The sequence below is a fragment of the Podarcis pityusensis genome (assembly GCF_964106645.2).
Source record: "Podarcis pityusensis genome assembly, chromosome: 10".
Taxonomy (NCBI): Eukaryota; Metazoa; Chordata; class Lepidosauria; order Squamata; family Lacertidae; genus Podarcis; species Podarcis pityusensis.
The window spans coordinates 53788734-53810266 of record NC_138035.1 but is presented as its reverse complement, the minus strand read 5'-3'; the positions used below and the strand labels follow the sequence as shown (position 1 = coordinate 53810266).

Below are 21533 nucleotides of genomic sequence, written 5' to 3'. Positions count from 1 at the left end.
TATTCAAAACTGCATCCTTGTATTCTTCTGAGTCAATTTTCAGCACACCTTTAAACATACCCTCCAATATTTCTCCGGTAAAAATAGGGATGTCCCATTCCATAATTAATTAATTAATTAATTAATTAATTATTATACCCTGTCCATCTGACTGAGTTGCCCCAGGCACTCTGGGCAGCTTCCAACATACATAAAAACATAATAAAACATTAAACATTTTAAAAACTTCCCTATACAGGGCTGTCTACAGATGGCTCCGGGGTCGCATAACTCCATAGCCTCCAACATTTATCCAATGAAAATAGTGACGTCCTAAAAAAAGTGGGACATTCTGGGATCAAATCAGAAACTGGGATGGCTTCTCTAAATCAGGGACTGTCCCTGGAAAATAGGGACACTTGAAGGATCCGCTTTAAAGAAGTAAGTCCTACTGAGCTTTCTGGAACTGTTAAGTTAACTGTTGAGGATCAACTTCATTATTACTGAAAGAGGAAACCTGGGAATTAAATTAAATCCTCATTTTTTGTGCAGTTCATTTCCTGCATGGGATGGTCACATGCAACACCACCTTACCAGCCTTTGTTGCTGAAGTTTCTCCCTCAGTGTTCTGTCTTCAGGCAAAGCATCACATAAAAGGAAGTAATTGTCTTGCTCCTCTGTTAAAAGATTACAGATCAAATGTCAGGAGAACACTTTGGTCGATACATTAAGCTTTTTAATGTAATACAGGTTTGAGTTATATTAAGCCACTGAGAGAGGGAGAAAGATGCAAGTAGTAATTCTCTCCATTTAAGACAAATGTTTTTTCTAAAGGGTCTGTTCAGAAATTTCCTAGTCATGTTGGCTGTTGTGCTTCAGCCAGAAGCAAATCCATGAATACAGAGAAGCCCACCAGGGTATGCCGGTAGATTTTACTGGAACAAGGAAAATCAGCCCCAGGTCTCGTGTCTGGCTGCATTCAAATGTCACAATAAACCATGGTGTAATAAACACCCCTCCCAATTACTACTCCATGAAGAAATCTGAAGGTTTCCATTTCATTTTTATTAGCCACAGTTTATAACTACTTTCAATCCTTACCTGTGATAAATATTAGCTATAGTTTGTTGAAACAAGCCTGCTTCAGAACCCATGGTTTACTGTAACATCCAAATGCAGTCTTTGCATATTTCATACATTAAGGGATTAACTGTACACCAATGCTTCACACTGCCTGGTATGGAAAGAATTCTCCAAAAGAAAAAGAAAAAAAATCTGCATTCTGACTTTGTACTCAGAACAGGCTGAACTGGTCTTCTCACCCCAATCTTCCAGGCAGACAGGTAAAGGAACCAGCATCAGTTTAAAATGCCTGAAGCCCTTGTTATGCCTCTTTTTCTTTAGACTCTCCATTTCCTAAAGCTGAACTGCATTCTACAACTGCCAAGATTTTTCTCTCCTTTTTTTTTAAATGAATACCTGATGCCAGAAGCAAGGTGCCGAACTGATTGTGTCTCATAGCAGTTATTTAGAGGTTTATAATTTTATTTGACAGTCAAAGCTACTATAGCCACCCTTATAAACCTCTAAACAGTGAAGTGGAGGACTTCAGAAATATTATAACTAGTATGGGAATATCTATAATATTAAGGCAGAGGGCTCCTTCCCTAACATTCGATCATAATCATCCTTTGTTTGGCCCCAAGTATAGGTGATGATGATGTATGCAAGATGTACAAAAATCAACACAGGCATTGCCCACAAGCTTAAGGTCCAAGATATAATGCTAGACACTCACTCTTTGTATTTTAAAGTGAATCAAATAATCTGTTGAACTCAAGCCCACAAACAAGAGTGCTTCAGCATCTGATACAGTAAAAAGTGTCCCAACAAAATTGGTGGTCTAATGGCAGATTGTGGGGAATTCTGCAAACCAGGCCTGTGCAGGCTACATTAACAACACACTCACCTAAAGCTGCTTCAGAATTTGTTCTTATCACACAACAGAAGTCTGTAATGGGCTGCTCTGAGAATCTTTTCTTCCAGTACAATGCATATCTTAAAAAAAAAAAAAGGGGGGGGAGCAAAAATGCAGGCAGCTATGTTACAAAACATTTCCCAAACTGTTGTTCGTTTCATTACACTCTTAATATGCAATTCTTGTTGCAGCATTTGGATACTCGAGCCACTCATTGCTACCAGTCTTTTGTAGAGGTCATTTCTCAAATAAGGCGACGTTTCTATTTAGCCAGAACAATCTTCCCAGTACAGATAAGTTGGAAATTGGAAATCCATTACCAGGTAATTTCAAATGTTCAGCTTGTATGAAGAAACCAGACACAATGACTAGTGTTTGATTTTTTAAAAACGAAAAACATGGCAAGCTTACGGTGCTGAATAATCTAACCTTTTATACAGATTTTATTTGCCCTAGATTCTTTTCGTCTTATTAATTGGCTTTAAAACTTGATACTTACCAAAACATAAATGGGTGCTTTGTGCGTGCTTGGTCACAAGTCTCTAGAAAAATGTATACTGCATGAATACCGAGACCTGCTTAGTAGTTTAATTATCCAACTTGACAGTAAAATATATTATTCCATCCAAGCAAATATCAAGAAGCTCAGTTAGAGCCAGCTCTGTGCCCTAGTACCATATGGCATTCCCATGAAAGAAGGAAACTTCTGGATCTGAAAATACTAGAGCCATAATTTGGCAAGAAAAACAAACTGTCCTCGTGGGATGGGATGAAATGCAACATGGGCACAGAAAGCTGACAGAGAACATGAACACAGCAGTGCCAATAGTCCTACATATTGACTATGTATACTTTTAAAGAAGCAAATAGCCGCTTCTTAGTATCACATTTTCTGGTTTCTGGCATTGGCTTTCAAGTCTCTGTTACACCCTAACAAAAGTTACTGCTTTCAGCTGTTTTCCTTGCTCATCAATCAAGCATCTTAATGAACCAAAAGTGTGTGCCTTCAGTTCAATTGTGGGCACAGATGTGGAGGGAAGGGTCTAGCGGAGTGGAAAGTAGGGACCGGATCTCAAACAGTTGCTGGCTTCAATTATTTCCAGGTGCAATACAGACACTAATGTTTGCAAGCATAAAAATGTCCATGGAAATAGTTCACTTTACATGATGTAAAGTTGTGAGCATTGATCTGCATGTCTGAGGTTCTCTCAGGAGCCAGAAATTGAACAAGAGCTGTCTGGTTCTGCTGGGTAATCACTAAAGACAAAAGTGGCATGGAGATTTCCCTCTGAGCTGATGCTGTGTTGCTGAGAATCCATCTGAGAAGCTTCACAAATCCCTTTGCCTCTGATAACTGGTGATGCAGTGAGGCTGTGCTGGTCCTCAAACACCACCGAGGCATTTGGGATTGCAGCTGTGTACTTGCAGAGGTGGTGGGGGAAAGCAAATGATATTTTCTTTGCTCACCTGCTAGCCAGATCCCGGCTTGCTCAGCAAACCATGGCTATAACAAACCATGGCTTAGTGTTGCATCCAAACTACCAATTTCATCTGTGGAGAAGCTTTTGCAGCTCTGGACTGGATCCTGGATTCTCCACCCATGGGGAACCATTTTGACAGGTGGGATGCATTTTTTCCTCTGTGGTTTGTAGTGTGGTTTGAATTCATGTCACACTGCAAATGAAGGTCCTAGCACTGCTTGAAGTCCATGCAGACCAGTGCCAACTTTAAACCCTATGTTCATCCAATGGAAACTTTGTAGTGCAGCCAAACCCAGCAGGCTTGAAGTCGCCACTGACAAGCGATGACAGCAAGCCTCACTTGAAAGTCTTCAAGGCCATTCCTGCTTTGCTGACTGGCTGCTGCACCTCTACCCAATGTTGTACGTAAGTGGTCTTGGGGGAATTTGGGACCTGTGCCAGACCTAGTTAGAACCCCAGAGCCCAGAGGCTCCCTAACCTATATGCCTGTTCATGACACCCAGATATACCTCTCCACTTCAGGGTTCTCTCCTTCCATCCAATCCTGCATGTCTCTACCTGCTTGTCTGATACTGTTCTCATCACCATCTCAGACTCAACATGTCCAAGATGAAGCTGCTTCTCTCCCCACCCCAGCCTTCCCTTTTGATCCTCCCCAGATCTGCCAACAGCATCACTACTCAGACTGACTCTGCTTTATCATCAATTCTTCTCTCATTTGTTTGCCACATTCAATCAGTTGCCTTATATACTGTATTTTTCGCTCCATAAGACACACTTTTTCCCTCCTAAAAAGTAAGGGGAAATGTGTGTGCATCTTATGAAACGAATGCAGGGGGGAGGCAGGCAGGAAAAGCCCTCAAGAGCTGCACACAAGCTCCGCGCGGCTCTTGCGGGCTTTTCCCCAGGAGGGAGAAGGGACTGACGCGGCCAGTCCCTTCTCCCTCCTCGTAGAAAAGCCCACAGGAGCCACGTGCTCCTTAAAGGGTGCACGGCTCCTGTGGGCTTTTGCAGGAGGTGGGAGAATTTAGCCGCGCGCAACCTCTCCAGCCGGGAGAGGCTTCACGCGGCTATGGCAGAAGCCAAAACAGCGAATGGGATGGATCCCGCTCGCTGTCTTGGCTTCTTTAGCCTTGCGCAGCCTCTCCCGGCTGGAGAGGTTGCGCGCGGCTATGGCAGAAGCCAAAACAGCGAGCGGGATGGATCCCGCTCGCTGTCTTGGCTTCTTTGCTCTTTGGGGCTGGGGGGGGGGCGGGCTTCCCCCGGCAGCCCCGAGAAGCTCTGGGAGAAGCGGATAATTTTTTTCTTCTTGATTTCCCCCTCTAAAAACCAGGTGCGCCTTATGTTCCGGTGTGCCTTATGGAGCGAAAAATACGGTATACAGTACTGAAATGTAAGGAACCAGGCCATGGCAACTCACCTGGATGTTGATATGTGGACAGCATTTATTTATAGATCACCTTTCCCGAGTGACCATTCTTTAGCCTCTTGGAAAAATAAAACCATTGAGTCTGACCTGGGGACAGATGATCACTCGGTTCCACTCACAAGTAACCTATGCAACTCTGAGTTTATGCATTTCAGTCTTCTTTGAACCATTTACAGTGGAAGAATTGATCCCATTCATTTTTGGTGCACATCAGTCGTCTCAAATCTGGCGCATTGACACATGCATGGTAAAAACTGAGTGCAGAAAAGGTCTTGATCTTTGCCATCTGAAGCCAGACACACATAGCAGCTTTGCAGATACCAAAACGGAAAGAAGAGAGCAACAAAAAGAACACATGTACAGACTGGAATGCATGCTATGTGAAATTGCTAAGCAACAGCATTTAGTGTTTTGAATAAGGCTTGTCAATTAGAGAAAACATGTGCACCTTGAAAAGCACATATTGATGAGGGGCAGGTATATTGGTTTATTTAAGACAGGCTGTATATCAGGGATGGGCAACCTGTGGCCCCAGTCAGCACAGCTGTTAGTATAGGAACTTCTAGAACTTTAGTAATTAGAATATGCAATTAGCACTGAGGCCAGTGCATTCCTAGAAGGGCGTGGTCATCACATGTCAACTGCAACATGTAATACTTTTTAAGGGAAGGAAGTTCAGCTGAGTTATCAGGCTCTAGAGTTTACCATGGAAAGACAACGAAAAGGACATTTCAGGAGTGGATTCACCATGCCTTCCTGTCCATTTTATTGCATGGGTTTCCTCTTCCATAAAGAAAGTGATCTACACTTGTATGAATCAGTTCATAGAGACGGATAGACAAGTTTTGACAGGCTTACAAGAAATAGCAACCAATCTGGAGAACTTAATATAAAGGCCTGAGCTCCAAAACAAAAAAAGGAAACAGTTTGGTCAATGCAAAGATCTGCCTCCCTTTAGGTTCTCAACTCTCGTTCCAGCCCCCAAAAGGCTGATGCATTTGTTTTTGTGCTATGATCAGGGCTACTTTTGCAGAATGATTTACTCCCAATTTCTGAAGTTTGGGATTCCTTTGCGCACACACATTCACGTTCCAGCCTTGTTTCTACAGTCCCTGGGTCCAGCTCTCTCAGCCAAGGCTCAGTTTCTTACATTAATGTCTAGCAAAATTGCCTTTTATTTATATACAAAAATGTATCTATCCTGCTGCATCATAAAACATTGATTAAATGATTATTTAATTTTTATACTGCTTAATATATTAAACACGTATCTAAAAGGTGTACAAAAAACAGAAGCAACAACAGACAACTTAAACAAAACATTACAAAAACACACAATTGCATTAATACAAAGTTACTAATATATATAAATCAATATCAGTTCATTTTCCTTCAGACACACATACCCTTTCAGCCTCCCTTTCACTGTTTTTTGGGATCTGTCTGTTTTCTTTTGCCTAATTGGGAACGTTATCCTGTGTTTTGGTTGTCGCAGTATATACCAGTTCTAGTTTCCTGGACATTTTCTGTCCTAGGTTGCTTTATCAAATTTTAAGCAAGAACTACATACCTCCGAAAATCTGCTACTAGCCTGACATCTGCAATGACAAGCTTGTGTTCTATAATCATGTGCTTCAGAAGTTGGTTTTGTTCTGATGCAGGAGAATATTCTTCACAGAATATACAAGGCACAGATGGAGAACCTTCTACAGCAGAAATGCCACCTGGACTTTCTGGCAGAGAAAGTGGCTCCAAAATGTAGTCTTCGTGGTCTAAAGAGAAATAACAATTATAAATTACAAAGATATTATATTAGTCTATCTCAGTGTCAAAAGCAATCTTTTTTTTTTAAGTCAGCAAACAGACTTGTGTGCACTCTATAGAATGGAATGAAAAAGAATGGAAAGATGTTTCTTTATTAAATTTCTATCCTGCCCTTGCTCTCAAGTGAGCCAAGGGTGGCAATGAACTTCCTGTATGGCTGGTTTTGCATCAAAGACTTCTTGCATATTACTTTCTTACAGTGTTAGGTGCAGAGCAGGGGAGAGAAACCATGTCTGGCCAGCTTGGAGTTTGTAATAAATGTGACATCAGCCCAGGCTGGTTTGTAGACCACATACAGGTAAAATTCCCAGTTCACTTCAATGGAGGACAAATCCAGACCTACAGGGCATACCTAACTGTGTCCACTCGGAAGTAAGTCCTACTAAATTCCATGGGGCTTACTCCAACATAAATGGGATTAAGCTTGTAGCCTTACTGCAAAGTGCACACAACTACAGTGGTGCCTCGCAAGACGAAATTAATCCGTTCCGTGAGTCTCTTTGTCTTGCGGATTTTTCGTCTTGCGAAGCACGGCTATTAGCGGCTTAGCGGCTATTAGCGGCTTAGCGGCTATTAACGGCTTAGCGGCTATTAACGGCTTAGCGGCTTTAAGAAAAAGGAAACAAACTTGCAAGAACTCGCAAGACGTTTCGTCTTGCGAAGCAAGCCCATAGGGAAATTCGTCTTGCGGAACGACTCAAAAAACGGAAAACTCTTTCGTCTTGCGCGTTTTTCGTCTTGCGAGGCATTCGTCTTGCGAGGCACCACTGTATCTGAAAAGCCAGTCTTCTGCAACATCCTAGTGGCAAGAATCATTTCACAGGAAAAACTTACGGTCTGCTTACCCAATGATTAAATGCTAAACCTTTGGCTACAAGTCAAATGTAAATTAAGTTCTACATGGACAGTTTCCGCTGCTCCCGTTAGGAACAGCCAGATCAGGTGTTGCATCTCTAATGTCCCCAAAGATTAACGAGCAAATTTCAAGATAGGATTTGGCCACATACAGCAAAAATACTTCCCCGTTTGCAAATGAGAAGCTGCATTCTTGCAAGAGCGCTTGTGCCATGGCTGTCCTTTTATATTGGTTATTGACACCTCACAGAGCACTACAGAAGGGTCACAGCTTAGTAGCAGAGCTCATGCAACACATTACAAATTCAATCAGTGGCAGAAGTTGACATCCTGTTTGGACTAGAGGGCACATCTCATATTTTGCGACTGGGCAGGAGGCACCAGTCACCAAATGGCTACCATGGAAAGGGCATGGCATAACACAAAATTAGAGCAACAACCATTTCCGACAACCATGGGAAGCCAACTATGTCCCGCTGGCCCTGGCTATGGAGATCACACATGTGTGCATGCACACTGATGCTTCTACTGCCTAATAGCAGGGAGCATTTCAGAAAATATATACAAGGCAGCCACACCGTTCTCGTTTCACAGAAATCCCTTAGGTACCTGCACATTTTGCTCGATAACCTTCTTTCTAGGAGAGCTAGAGGCTTGATTTTTTTTTTTTTCCAAATGACAGGTCAGAGTCAGGTGCACCTGCCCAGGAGTCCCACTGGGATCAGGGAGATCCCTGATCCATGGCATGTCCAGATAGGGGTGAAAAATAATCTTGCCTAAACTCCCCAAAAGCCACTCTCAGAGAGTGTAGACAATGCTGAGCTATTTGAACCAAAAGTATGAGTTTGTATGAGACAACTCCTTATGTTCCACTTTGCCCTGGGATCCCAAAGCAAAATGACCAATGGGAGAATGGGGAAAGGGAGGGTATGCATCTTGCAGCACAGATAGCGGACCTGAAGCTCTTAGCCCAGTTTCTTGAGGCTCTTCGTTGGAGATCATGTGGGTTACAAGCAGGAGTAAAAGCAAAATGCAGAAAGAGAGAAAGGAAGGGCAACAAGGGAGTGACCCTATTTACCTTTCACTCTGGAATGAGGCCTCCAACAAATTATTCCCCCCTGCCACCCTGGAATGCAGCCCTCAAGGGAAAAAGGGTCACACACTCCAGTGTTACAAGGAAATGTGCATACCTGTAGATAAGGATAGCATAGGCTGCTTCTTCCTGACAAAACTTGGAAGGTACACTTCCTGCATACTTGTCTCACTAGCATAACCTATGAACAGCAGTCAGGAAGAAGGAAAGTTACTTGCAGTTCAAGCTGAATTTAATAGAACTTACTCCCAGGTAAGTGGAATTAGGATTAGATGATAATAAAATTGACAAGAGCATTGTTGAAGAACTCTCTTTAGTCTCAACGAGGCAAGAGACACTATACCTGCAATCATCAACGATACTGGAATTTATAGACTTAGTGTCTGCATGATAACATTTGTGGCACAAGTCTTTAAGAGCAGGGCATATAGATATGGACACTGATGGGTCTGTCAGCTCCTTGTGTAGAAATACAACTGTACCCAAACAAAATAAGAACATCTGCTGGAATGTTAAGTGTCTTTCTAATTAAATTCAGCAGTTGAATGAATCAATTCATTAGCAACAAGCCTGGTTTATTATCTCATTAATACAGCTGGCTAATACGAGGAGATTAGTTCAAAAACTTGACAACAATCCCAAAACAAGAAGGGATGCAGCAACAACAAAAACATGCAGCCAAGAAAACAAGGTAGAACAATGAGAAGGGGTTTTCAAACAAAATAAAAATCCTAAAATAATAATTAAAAAGAAAATAGAACAGTATGCCTGCTACATAAAGTTTTAACTAGAGAGGAGTTACATAATATTTATCTTGTGATCTCTGCTGCTTAGAATACTATGCACTAGAAATAAAATTGCATGCGATGCAGCCACAAGCCTTAAACAAGATATGCAGTATTAGCAATTCAGTCTAGGGACTGGTGATATCTATCATTATATTCTGAGATATCACCATAAGAAGTTGCAGGACAACGCTTTTAGGCACAGCTTTGAATTAGGGTTGCCATCATGAAGTCAGAGTACCTTGTAAATCATTTTCTCTAGTCCAAAGGCTTCATACAACATGAAAAAGAACAGGTACAATTACAGCACTTCTAAGCTACCATATAACTGTGCCTGTTTATTGTATTCTTGCAATATAGTGGGCATTACTGGACAGGTTGGGACCAATTAATTTGTGCTAAGGTAGTATGAAGGACGTGGGTGGCACTGTGGGTTAAACCACAGAGCCTAGGACATGCTGATCAGAAGGTCGGCCGTTCGAATCCCCGTGACGGGGTGAGCTCCCGTTGTTCAGTCCCAGCTTCTACCAACCTAGCAGTTCGAAAGCACGTCAAAGTGCAAGTAGATAAATAGGTACCACTCCGGCGGGAAGGTAAACGGCGTTTCCATGCATTGCTCTGGTTTACCAGAAGTGGCTTAGTCATGCTGGCCACATGACCCGGAAACTGTCTGCGGACAAACGCCAGCTCCCTCAGCCAAAAGCGAGATGAGCGCCGCAACCCCAGAGTCGGTCACAACTGGACCTAATGGTCAGGGGTCCCTTTAAGGTAGTATGAAATGTCTAAACAGCTATCTGCTGGTCTACATATTGGGGTAAAGCACAGAAAACCAATATGCGATGTGGCTGCCCCTGCTCTGGCTCTGGGTCCATCTGAACTCTGCATTTTGGATGCATCTAAGTAACACTGTGCACTGAGTCCAATACAAAGAGTTTCGATAGTCTTTACCCACTGAAAGTGAAGGAGGAAAATTTATGTATTTCAGACTTACACATGTTATATTCTACATGCATTGACATCTGACATTATGAACAGCTCTACCTAATGTGGGCACAGCTTTTAAAAGCAAGATAGAGAAGATCCTAATTCCTATAATCAAACTGTTCAGCACCTGGGAAACAGGGCTAGGACACAAATAAATTTCACATTTTTTTTTGCAATGTCATGAACTTGGATTTCCTAAGTATGAAAATAGTCTCCTATATCTAAGCTGAGTGAATTTTTAAAAGACCAGCATAATAGATACAACCAGCTTTCTGACTAAAAGATGAGGGAAAGCTTATCAGTTGAGTAAAATTCATGAACGTTTTGTGAAATGCCTTAGATCTTCCTAATAAACTGAATTAGCATTTTGTTCAAGTTCATGGGAGTCATTTGTCTGTTACTTCACTCATTAACATGCTATTACTGCTACATGGGAATTAGCCAGAGCAGCCATGTGCTCCAAGACAGCACATCTCACAGATCAATCAGCCTCAGTATTCAGTAGTGATCTACTGAATGCAAATTTAATACTTCAAAAAGGCAACTCCGTCCTGCAGCTAAACTGGGTCAATTTTACATGAGCCATGTATCGATCTTCTCAGACATCTGCTGCTACCCAAATACAAGGTTTCACTGCATAAATGCTTCCAACAGTGTAGGTTTCAGAGGAGCAGAAAGTTACCAAAATCTTGTAATCCAAGTTTACTTCAAACAGGTACTGCAGGAATCCAAGCTTGACAGAAATGCAACTGTATTTAACCGCAACATTGAACAGTTTTGTTCAGCACGGAAGTTTTTAGATGCTGCAGTTTCATTAGCATTAACAAGTGTTGCTATGGGTACCAGAGTGGAGGCGTTGGAATATAAGTGAATGGAAGAAATAGGAAACAGATGAACAAAAATCTTCAACAGTTGGAGGGAAACAGCCCAAATTAGGCCGGCTTTTAAAAAGAAGACATCTTTCCTTCTCCTATTAGTTAGTGAGTCCATGTCACTATATAGGTCCTTTCTAAAAGAACAATGGAGTAATATACCACTCCATATAAGATATACTTGCACACATGTAGATCATTCTGGTAGATCTTGAAAACAAGAACATTTTTTTTAAAAAAGAATAACTTTCCCAGCAATGGTGCACAGAATGCTATATTTGTTTTAGAAATGTTATTGATTTTATCTGTTTTAATCTGTGTTTTAATGATGATTGTTTTATGTATAATTGTTTTCTAATTGACTATTAGTTGTATTTTATCTTTAGCCTTATTTGTATACTGCTGGGAGAGCTCTATGATCAAGCAAATTATAAATCATTTAAAATAAATATGAACATCATGGGGATAGCATATTATTCCCCGTGTGAACACCCAAAATTCATTGCCCTGCAGAAAAATATTGTCTGTCTTACTACAGGGAAAATGGAGTAGTCCTGTTTTGTCATTAATAACTTCTTCAGCTACATCCTGTTATTAGAAATCTTTCAGTACATGGACTGCAGATGGATTAGAGAGACTTGTGTCTCAGTTCGCTGGAGGCAGCAGGTTCGGAAATATATCAAGAGTTGTCACAGAGAAAGAGAAAATACCAACAGGCACTGGATAAAACTGGTTTCAAGACCGTGTCCCACGTCATGGTCTCTCAGTCCCCCCCCCCCCCGACAAGGCACTGTCTCAGCTTTAGAACACCAGATGTGAAACGCAAAGAGCTAACAAAATAAAAACCAGAGCATACTTTCTAATATAACTGATAAGTACAGTCGTACCTTGGATCCCAAACACCGGAAGTGAGTGTTCAGTTTGCGAACGTTATTTGGAACCTGAACGTCCTGCAGCCAGCCGGAAGCTACGCCTTGGTTTCTGAATGTTTTGGAAATCGAACGGACTTCTGGAACAGATTCCGTTCGACTTCCGAGGTACCACTGTGCTGAGGTACAACACATTCCTCCCACGTATATTCCAGGGTTGTTGTTTTTAATTATAAAAGGAAAATGCCTACTTCCGATTCCAATGTATGCAGCTCAAGCCATGGGTTGTGAAAGTTTTGAAATAAAGGAATACAGCAACTGCCTTATACAACCGGAAGCTAGTTTAGTATTGTCCACACTGCCCAGGAGCAGTTCTCCAGGAGGAGGAGGAGAGGAGTTTGGATTTGATATCCCGCTTTATCACTACCCGAAGGAGTCTCAAAGCGGCTAACATTCTCCTTTCCCTTCCTCCCTCACAACAAACACTCTGTGAGGTGAGTGGGGCTGAGAGACTTCAAAGAAGTGTGACTCGCCCAAGGTCACCCAGCAGCTGCATGTGGAGGAGCGGAGACGCGGACCCAGTTCACCAGATTATGAGTCTACCACTTCAGGGATTTAGCCAGGGTCTCTTCCAGCCGTACCTGGAGATGCCAACGATTGAAGGTGAGTCCTTGGGCATGTGGTGCATGTGCACTACCGTTGAGCTACAGTGATGTGAATTAACCAGTCCAGATCAAAACTGCCACAAACTGTTTGGTTAAAAGGCGGGGCCTGCTCCAAAAAATGGCAAGGCTGGGCCTTCGCAGATCAGCAGAGGGTGCATCATCTTGACAACAATATTATTTTTGCTTTCAAGAGGATCGGATGCAGGCCAGGATAACACTGGTCAACAACAAATTTGTTGTCTGCGTTTTTTCAGTTGATTTAGGACGAATCTGGTGCTCTGAATCCAAAAATCACATTGGTTTTGCTCAATCAGGTCAAGTTTTTGAGCTATGGCCACATGTCGTTTTTTTACGTTTTTGTTCACATGTACGCTTGTGTGGAGCATTTTAGAAGAAGTTGGTGGGGGTAAAATGCCATGTCGAATAATTGTTTTGCTTGGAAATGATTATTTTAATGACAAGAAGTATTCAGGTCCGATAGTTCTGGGTGATTATGTCGAAAAGGGATCAGTTTGAAGTCATAAAACCTGCATTTTTTCTTGGAAGAGAAGGACTTGGTGTATTGTGCAGATATTGCGCAGCTTCTGCTCAAGCTTGGAGTGCCACAGTACGAACCCAAAGATTGGAGACTGTTCATCGACAACAGCAAGCGATCACTGAAATGTGTTCTGCTACACAATGGCAACCAGTTTGCCTCTATAGCCCTGGCTCACTTGAGTACACTGAAGGAGAACTATGAAGCGGTGAAGTATGTGCTGGAGAAAATTGGTTATGATCAGCATAAGTGGTTTATTTGTGTTGACCTGAAGATGGTGAACTTTTTGTTGGGACAACAGTCTGGCTTCACCAAGTACCCATGTTTTCTGTGCATGTGGGATAGTAGGGACCGTGCTCAGCATTACACGAAGAAGGACTGGCCTGTGCGGGAGGAATTGGTGCCTTGCAAAAAAAGGAATGTCATCAACGATCGTCTGGTGGACAGAGACAGAATACTCTTCCCACCGCTGCACATCAAGCTCGGCTTAATCAAGCAGTTCACCAAGGCTCTGGACAACGATGGTGACTGCTTCACTTACTTGTGCCAGGCTTTTCCAGGATTGACCATGGAGAAGTTGAAAGCTGGCATCTTTGATGGTCCTCAGATCCGTCAGCTCATCAGAGATCCAGAGTTCGGAAAGTCAGTGAACGAAGTGGAACTTGAAGTGTGGAAGGCATTTGTTCTGGTAGTGAAGAACTTTCTTGGCAACAATAAGGCCAGAAACTACGCAGAACTTGTCAACAACATGCTGACTGCTTTCAGAAACCTGGGCTGCAACATGAGCGTCAAGATGCACTACCTATTTTCACATGTGGACCGGTTTCCTGAGAACCTGGGTTCAATGAGTGACGAGCAGGGGGAGAGATTCCATCAGGACTTGAAAGAGATGGAGACCAGGTATCAGGGTCGCTGGGACGCAGTCATGATGGCTGACTACTGTTGGACTCTGAAGAGAGACCTCCCTGCCGCTGAGCATTCCAGGAGTTCCAAGAAACAGAAGTTCAAGCCCTGAAGTTTGAAAAATGGTGAAGCAACTTGCAATTCACGTGTACTTACCTTTATCAATGCCCACCATTCAGTTTACAGTAAACCTGACCTGATGGAGACAAACGGATGCCATTTCCTGATTCAGCAGTGCAAAAATACCCTAAATCAGTTGTAGAAATCTAGACAACATTCAAAAAGTAAAAAATTGTTGCCCAGTGTAATCACTTTGCATATTCTACTTCTTCCAGGTTAGGAGGGCCACTGAGGGTCCTCTGCTCAAGAGTTCCCATCAGTAGCAAGACACCAGAATTTATAAGAGGGAAATCTTGTTTTTCCGATACTAAGTGGATGGATACCACCAAAAAGCATTCTACATTCATGTATTCGGACACTGATTAAGCTGCAACTGAACCACCAACTCAAGGAAACATCTGTAGCTCCATCTTCCCCCACCCCTTTCCCCTTGTTCATTTGATAAAAAAGGGGTGAGACCTGGTTAGAAAATGCTCTTATTTATGGCTTCCAAATCAAAAACTATTTTTCCCCTGGGTAATGGCCAATTCTGGAACAAAAGCTCCTTACAACGCTTTCTAAGTATTCCTTTTTCTAGTTCCGCAAGCTCCCAAGTTATTAGCATCTTACATTTCTTCCTTTCTGGTCACAAAACCATGGTGCCAAACACGGAACACAAACATATCCATGGCCAACAGCACAAACCTAGTACCTAAGCCGATTAACCCTGAAAATCACACTGTTTTAGTTACAACAACCGTCTTTTCATTTTTCAATTCTCCAAAGCAAAGGGAACAGGGCATAACTAAGTCTTTTTAAAAATGCAGAAAAACAATAGGGTTAGTATAAAATTAATACCACCACTAACCCAACAGGAGCTACAACAGGCTCTAGCTCTGCGCATCATTCTCTGCTTGTGCCTACTACCAATATGAAGACCCAGGTAATGCAGGCATCAGCAAGAACAACAGGTTGCTCATCCTTGCTTTAAATGGTCCAGTGTTATGTCAGTACTAGCATCTGTGTCATTACAATGATCAGCAGTGATTGCAGAGCCAAGCAACGGTTGGTTGAGAAAATGCTACATCTGCATTAATGGAGGAGGGTGTTATATGAGGCTACTTGAGTGTGTTACACACACATATGGATATACATCCCATTCTATTATTTACCACATAGGTCTCCTTGAAAACCTTACTTTCTGATTTAGGTTCTCTCCGGAGGACAGAGATGGTGCACCAACTTTGTTTCTCAAAGCAAACGTTAAACAGAGAATAAGACAGTGTGGTCTTTCTGCACGAGTGGCTCAGTCCTCAATTGAAGCAGCATAGATCCTGTTTAATTCTGTGTCACTGAAGCTTTGAATAAAGCCGACTATTTTATTGGCATGCTATTATGCTTCCTTCATTCCAATCTTGAGTGCCTTTGTTTCATAGTGGCAATTCTAGCAACTTGGCCCTTTAGTTCAAATGCTCACAACAGTAGTTTCTACTTCATTAGGAAACAAGATTGGTAGCGGCTTCAAGTCTTGCATCTCATTCTCAAACTCAGCTCTTTTGGCAAGCTTCAGTAAAATTTTAGAAACACAAAAGATTTCCCCCCTCTGCTAACGAGAATATCTATATGCAACGTGTTCCAGGAGATTTTAAAAACGAACGCATCACATATTATCTGAATGAAGCCAGTAAACCTGGGATATCTGTTTCAAATAAATAAATTCAATATATGGCTTTGAACCCATTTCCATTTAAGTTTCACATGTATTTTTGTATATCACACCCCCTTTATACAGTGCACAACAGACAGAAGAACTAATAGTTTGCCACAGGTCAACCCAGGGATCTGCAACCTTTGGGGCACAAGGGTATATTTGGAAATCTAAGAAATTTCCTTGGGCGGCCACAACAAAACACTCATCTCACCAAATAAAAAATTATGCTGCACATAGATTCCTCTCCACTCTCAGACAACAAACCTAGTACACCTCACCCAAAAACCATAGGGAGGCAAACCCCTTGCAAAAAAAAGAAAGAAGAAAAAGAAAGGAAAAAGCCCAATTCTTACTTCCTTCTCCACACTGGGCACCCCAGGATTAAACCAAGGCAATCACTGTTAACCTTATAAATTTTCAAACCCCGATATTATCAGTTCCATGGAGCAGCATCAAAGGAAAATATCCCTTCCTAGACTACGTATGTCAGTTCAGGCTGCTGCTAGGAGTTTGTATGTTTTAATGCTGCAGTGCTTGGGTGTGGCAGTAGGAAATTCTGCCTTTCCATTTACCTCTATATGCCCCCCAATCAATTCACCCAACCTCCAGCATTGTGATGTGTGTGTGTGGGATGCTCACTTTTATTTTTAAAGAATAGCCAAGGGGCGTTATTTTATGTTCTATCTCAGGGCTGTGGTGCTTATCAACAAGATCAGAGATAAAAGATCTCTCTGGATACCCTTTAGAAAGGATCTCTGAAGAGCAGGCAGAGGAGTTTTATCTCCTGATCCAGAGATGTCCCAGAAGATGTATAAAAACCTTTGAATCAGTTTATAAAATGGGTTTTAGGTTAGCAGTCTCCCAAAAGCGATTTGTTCTGCGGTGCAGACCACCAGCAGATCTCATCTATACCCCATTTCCTGGCCTTTCCCCAGATAGCCAATGCATTCACAATCCGCAAATGCTTAAATATAGCCAATTTGGCAGGTTATAGAGTTAAATCTATTTTTCTACTACAAATCTGCCTGGTAAAAAGGGAGTGGGTGAGAGGAAAGAGATATACCTTTGCTTTAAACATTAAAGTTTAATTCATTGCTATTCTAATAAAAAAAACCTCCTCAAGGCAATCACAAAACAATAATAATAATAAAAATGTTGTATGAGAGTCGTTCAGGAATTCCCCATAAGCTCCTTGAATGTCACATGTGTTTAGACAAGCCACCCTTCAGTGCTAGCACTCCCAGTGCGGCTTACAGTAATATTAAAGCAATCAAAATAGAAACAATAATACCAACACTACAATACGAGAGAAAAGCAGTAAAAAACCAACCAACCAACCAACCAACCAACCAGCAGCAAAATTAAAAACCAGCACAAGCCATATTTAAGGGCCAAACCAGATGAGACTCCATTCATGCAATTAGCATTTGTGTAAATGACTTTTCTAAAAGCCAAACAGCAGCTCCTGCTCCAGATTGGGACCATAGTTTGTGGGGTGATGTATGTGTGTGTGCAAATAACTCTCCCTCTCCTTCTCTCTCTCTCTCTCTCTCTCTCTCTCTCTCTCACACACACACACACACACACACACACGTGTCTTGCTCCAGATTTGACCTCCAATGCCTGCTATCTACATTGGGGGAAAAGCTTTCAGATGCAAGGGGCAGGGGCAATATGGATCAGAAATGCAGCAAAAGCCCCTTTGCCTCACCCACAGCATTCTGGCTCAGGGCTTTCTCCCCCTGGGGGTTTCCCTGGCTGGTGCCTTCCATCAGTGCTCTGAACCCATCCAGTCCATGACATCTTCTGAGGGCTACATGCCAGCAGTGACAGAACCAGCAACAGAAGTGGACAGAGCAGTGGTTGCAAGTTTTACCTCTGCACGTTTTGGTACCTACTCACATATTCACCTCTAATCTCCACCCAGGCAGGGAAAAAACATTATCCGAGTTCAGCGACACATTCCAATCAGGTAAAAACATGGTGGGTGTGGAGCAAGCAAATGATATGGAGCAGGGAGTGAATATGGCCCAGGGAGAGTCCAGGGGGACAGACAGAGAGGCCTCAAGTGCTGCATTCGTTCCCCCGGCCTGAGGTTCCCTACCTCTGCTTTAAAGATAGGCATGAGACCTTTGAATTGTACTCTGGAAGGGATCCTCAGCCAGCGAAGCCGTTTTAGACCCAACAAGATACACTTCCCTAAAGTTACCCCTACTCAAATAATAAGGTTTACTTATGTTAAACATAAGAAGAAAAGTGGCAGCATTTCAAAACGTTGAAATATACTATACTGTATACCATTCCTATACTAAAATTGTAATCCTATAATCTTAACCCAGGAAAAGCATAGGCATGCATAGTCTTGTGTTATTTGATGCTAAAGAACACAAGGTTTTTTTTGCACTCTGCCAAGAATCAATATATGAAACAGACTGCTCGACTTCCCTAGAAAGGACATTCTGTGCTTGTGGTGCCACCACCTACGGGGCCCCAAATCACATATTGTGGAATGGGATTTATCAAAAAGAAGGGAAAAAATACCACTATATGAAATGGTATGTGGTGGGGCAGGGGTTCTCAGGTAATCAGTGGGCATGATCATTACCTCCCGACTATATTCCTGTTGTATCTGGAGCTACGTATCTTGGTGGAGCATGCACACTTTTAATGCTACTTCCCTGTGGCAGGGCTTACGCTTTTTAAAAATAAAATAAAATGCCACTCCTAACTATGCTGCAACAAAGGTGATGTCTTATTATTTGGTAGTTATTTCACAGTTATAGATAATTGTAAGAAAAGCAGGAGCAGGAACAAACGCTAATAATTCATGGGTGTTGTTGTTGTGCGAGTCAAATATGATGGACATAAAACCCAAGTAGAGATGTCTGAAACCTATGCATAAAATATATAGGAAAGGATTGGGTGTGGGAAGCTTGTTTTCCTCCCCATTTGTTGGATACTAGACGCTCTTGCTTCCAACCATCCATAACACTTAGTACAGTTATCAGATAATAACTTTAAAAGGTTTTACTTGTATGATAAAGATTTATTCGTATGATTTTAATTCAGTATAATTAACATCTACTATTTTAAGAAACCCAATTTTGGTAGTGATAATAACTGGAGCTTGGAATTTAATTAGAAAAGCTATTTCAGACATAATCACTTCTGCTTGTAATCATTACCCTTCTAACGGAACTGCACTAAAAGAATGTGCCTAAAACACCTGCTAAGGTTTTTCAGTAGGGAAGACATTGTTTTTACTCCTAAAGACAATTTTGAAAAGCCACAAGCCCGGAAACATCCTAAATTGCAATGTTAGCTGGAAGCACAGCCAAGACCAGATATTCCTAAGGGTCCTTTACGGCAGAGGAACAAGAAGGCTTTGGAATCTGAGAGCTTTCCATGAGTTTACTCAGGCCTTAACACAGAGGAGAATACTGCTGAAGAATGAAATGGATCAACACCTGGGCCCCTCTCTTCTTTTGCCAACCTGGCTTTTCCAGTTGTTTTGTACAACGATTCCCATCAGTCCCAGTCAGTATGTGCTTGACATACATTACTTCTTATCTTCACAACAAACCTATGATGGTGAGATGCAAGATGTGTGTAAGGAGATGGAGAGTATGAAAGAGAATGGTAGCTTGCCTGAAGCCACTTAGTGAGTTCATGGCTGAGACAAGGTTTGAACTGATGACTTCCTGATTCACAGGACACATTCGTCACCACTAAATCAGCTCTAAGATAAGTTAGGGTTAGAATGTCAAAAGCCACTCAGTGAACTTAATAGAAAAATGGGGATTTGAATCAGATTTTTCTGATCTAAGGCATGTCACCATCCATTTAGTTATCACACTGACTCCTTAAACATCAGATGACATTCCACTGGCATAACCTTATTGGTGATGGTTTTCCTACAAGGTATGGGGCGCGGGTGGCGCTGTGGGTTAAACCACAGAGCCTAGGACTTGCTGATCGAAAGGTTGGCAGTTCGAATCCCTGCAGCAGGGTGAGCTCCTGTCGTTCGGTCCCAGCTCCTGCCCACCTAGCAGTTCGAAAGCACCCCTAAGTGCAAGTAGATAAATAGGGACCGCTTTCTAGCGGGAAGGTAAACAGCGTTTCCGTGTGCGGCGCTGGTGCTGGCTCGCCAGATGCAGCTTCGTCACGCTGGCCACGTGACCCGGAAGTGTCTTCGTACAGCGCCGGCTCCCGGCCTCTTGAGCGAGATGAGCGTGCAACCCTAGAGTCAGTCACGACTGGCCCGTACGGGCAGGGGTACCTTTACCTTTACCTTTCCTACAAGGTGCTTGTACACAAAGACCTGAACTTGAATCTAGGACACCTTAAGGACTGCCTGAGCCCTTATAAGCCCAGCTTTACCACCAATATTATTCAGAGGAATGCTGTTAGTTGTCCATTGCATTTCAGATAGATTCAGCTAGAACATGGCCATTCATTGTTGTTGGTCTCATGCTGTGGAACGCTCTTTCAGCAGATCCTTACTACTAACTTTCAGGTCTCTCTTGAAGACCTTTTATAGTGACAGGTTTATTCAGTTTAGCTTTTTCCAAAAGAAGACAGTAGCAGAAGTTGTGGTAGTTATTTTGTATAATTCTCTTGATGTTTCATATTTTAATGTACCTGCATATATTATTGTACACTGCCTTGACATTTTATGAGGGAGTAGTTTTATAAATATTTTTATAAACAGATAACATAAATATGCCGTAAATTAGAAGTCGTCCCCCCCCCAAAAAATAGAGTGGCATAGAAATAATTCAAACAAATCCCTTTTTGTGTTCACCTGTGATAGAACTGAGCTGCTGTAACATAGAGAGTGCTGTTATGCACCTCTACTATGTAAATATTCACTAGCAGGTTGTTTTCTTCTGCTTCCCTACCAAATTGCCAGATTGATTACAATCAGACACAGGAGCAGGATTCCCCAGAAGCACAGTGGGAAAGGGAAGCAAGATCTAGAGATTACTAGAAGAACAACAACAAGTGCCCTGAAAAGAAGAGAGATGGAACACAAAAAGGCAAAAACTGCTCTTCAAGGGATGAACATCAAAGCACACTGAAATGTTGCACCTCAAGGATCTGTGGGCATACTGAAGTCTTGCAGTTTGTTCCAGTTCTTTCCTTATGCTGACTTTCATTACAGAATGGGATATCATCTTCCTGAGGCTTCAGAGCTAGTGGCATGGCCTTTTATAAAAATCTGCAGGAAAGTGCAACAGGAGTAACTGCATAAGCACTTGGTAGACCAACTGGCCATATCAGGGATGCATACTTATGATTCAGTAAAACCAAATTTTGTCATCTAGGACGCCTTTTACCCATTCTCTTGTACTTCAAGAATCTCAAGCATGTGCCACTGCAAGCTAAACCAATTTCTGACAAAGCTGGTGTTGTGTTCGATAAACACATGCCATATGTTTGTAGAAAATACTTGCTCATCCTGGATCTGT

At 42.2% G+C, this 21533-nt stretch overlaps 1 protein-coding gene across 2 annotated transcripts in view; it reads right to left on the bottom strand.

Moving 5' to 3' along the window:
• Positions 1–21533, bottom strand: part of ZNF277 (zinc finger protein 277) — a 38528-nt gene that overhangs the window by 15642 nt on the left and 1353 nt on the right. The window contains exons 2-5 of one of the 2 annotated variants that reach the window (XM_081022375.1): positions 8737–8820; positions 6438–6639; positions 1949–2037; positions 574–656 (exon numbers count right to left, since the gene is read on the bottom strand). In XM_081022375.1, the coding sequence (XP_080878501.1) occupies positions 574–656; positions 1949–2037; positions 6438–6639; positions 8737–8820 (458 nt within the window). The remainder of the gene's footprint in view (positions 1–573; positions 657–1948; positions 2038–6437; positions 6640–8736; positions 8821–21533) is intronic. The other variant, XM_081022376.1, reaches the window with a different exon arrangement.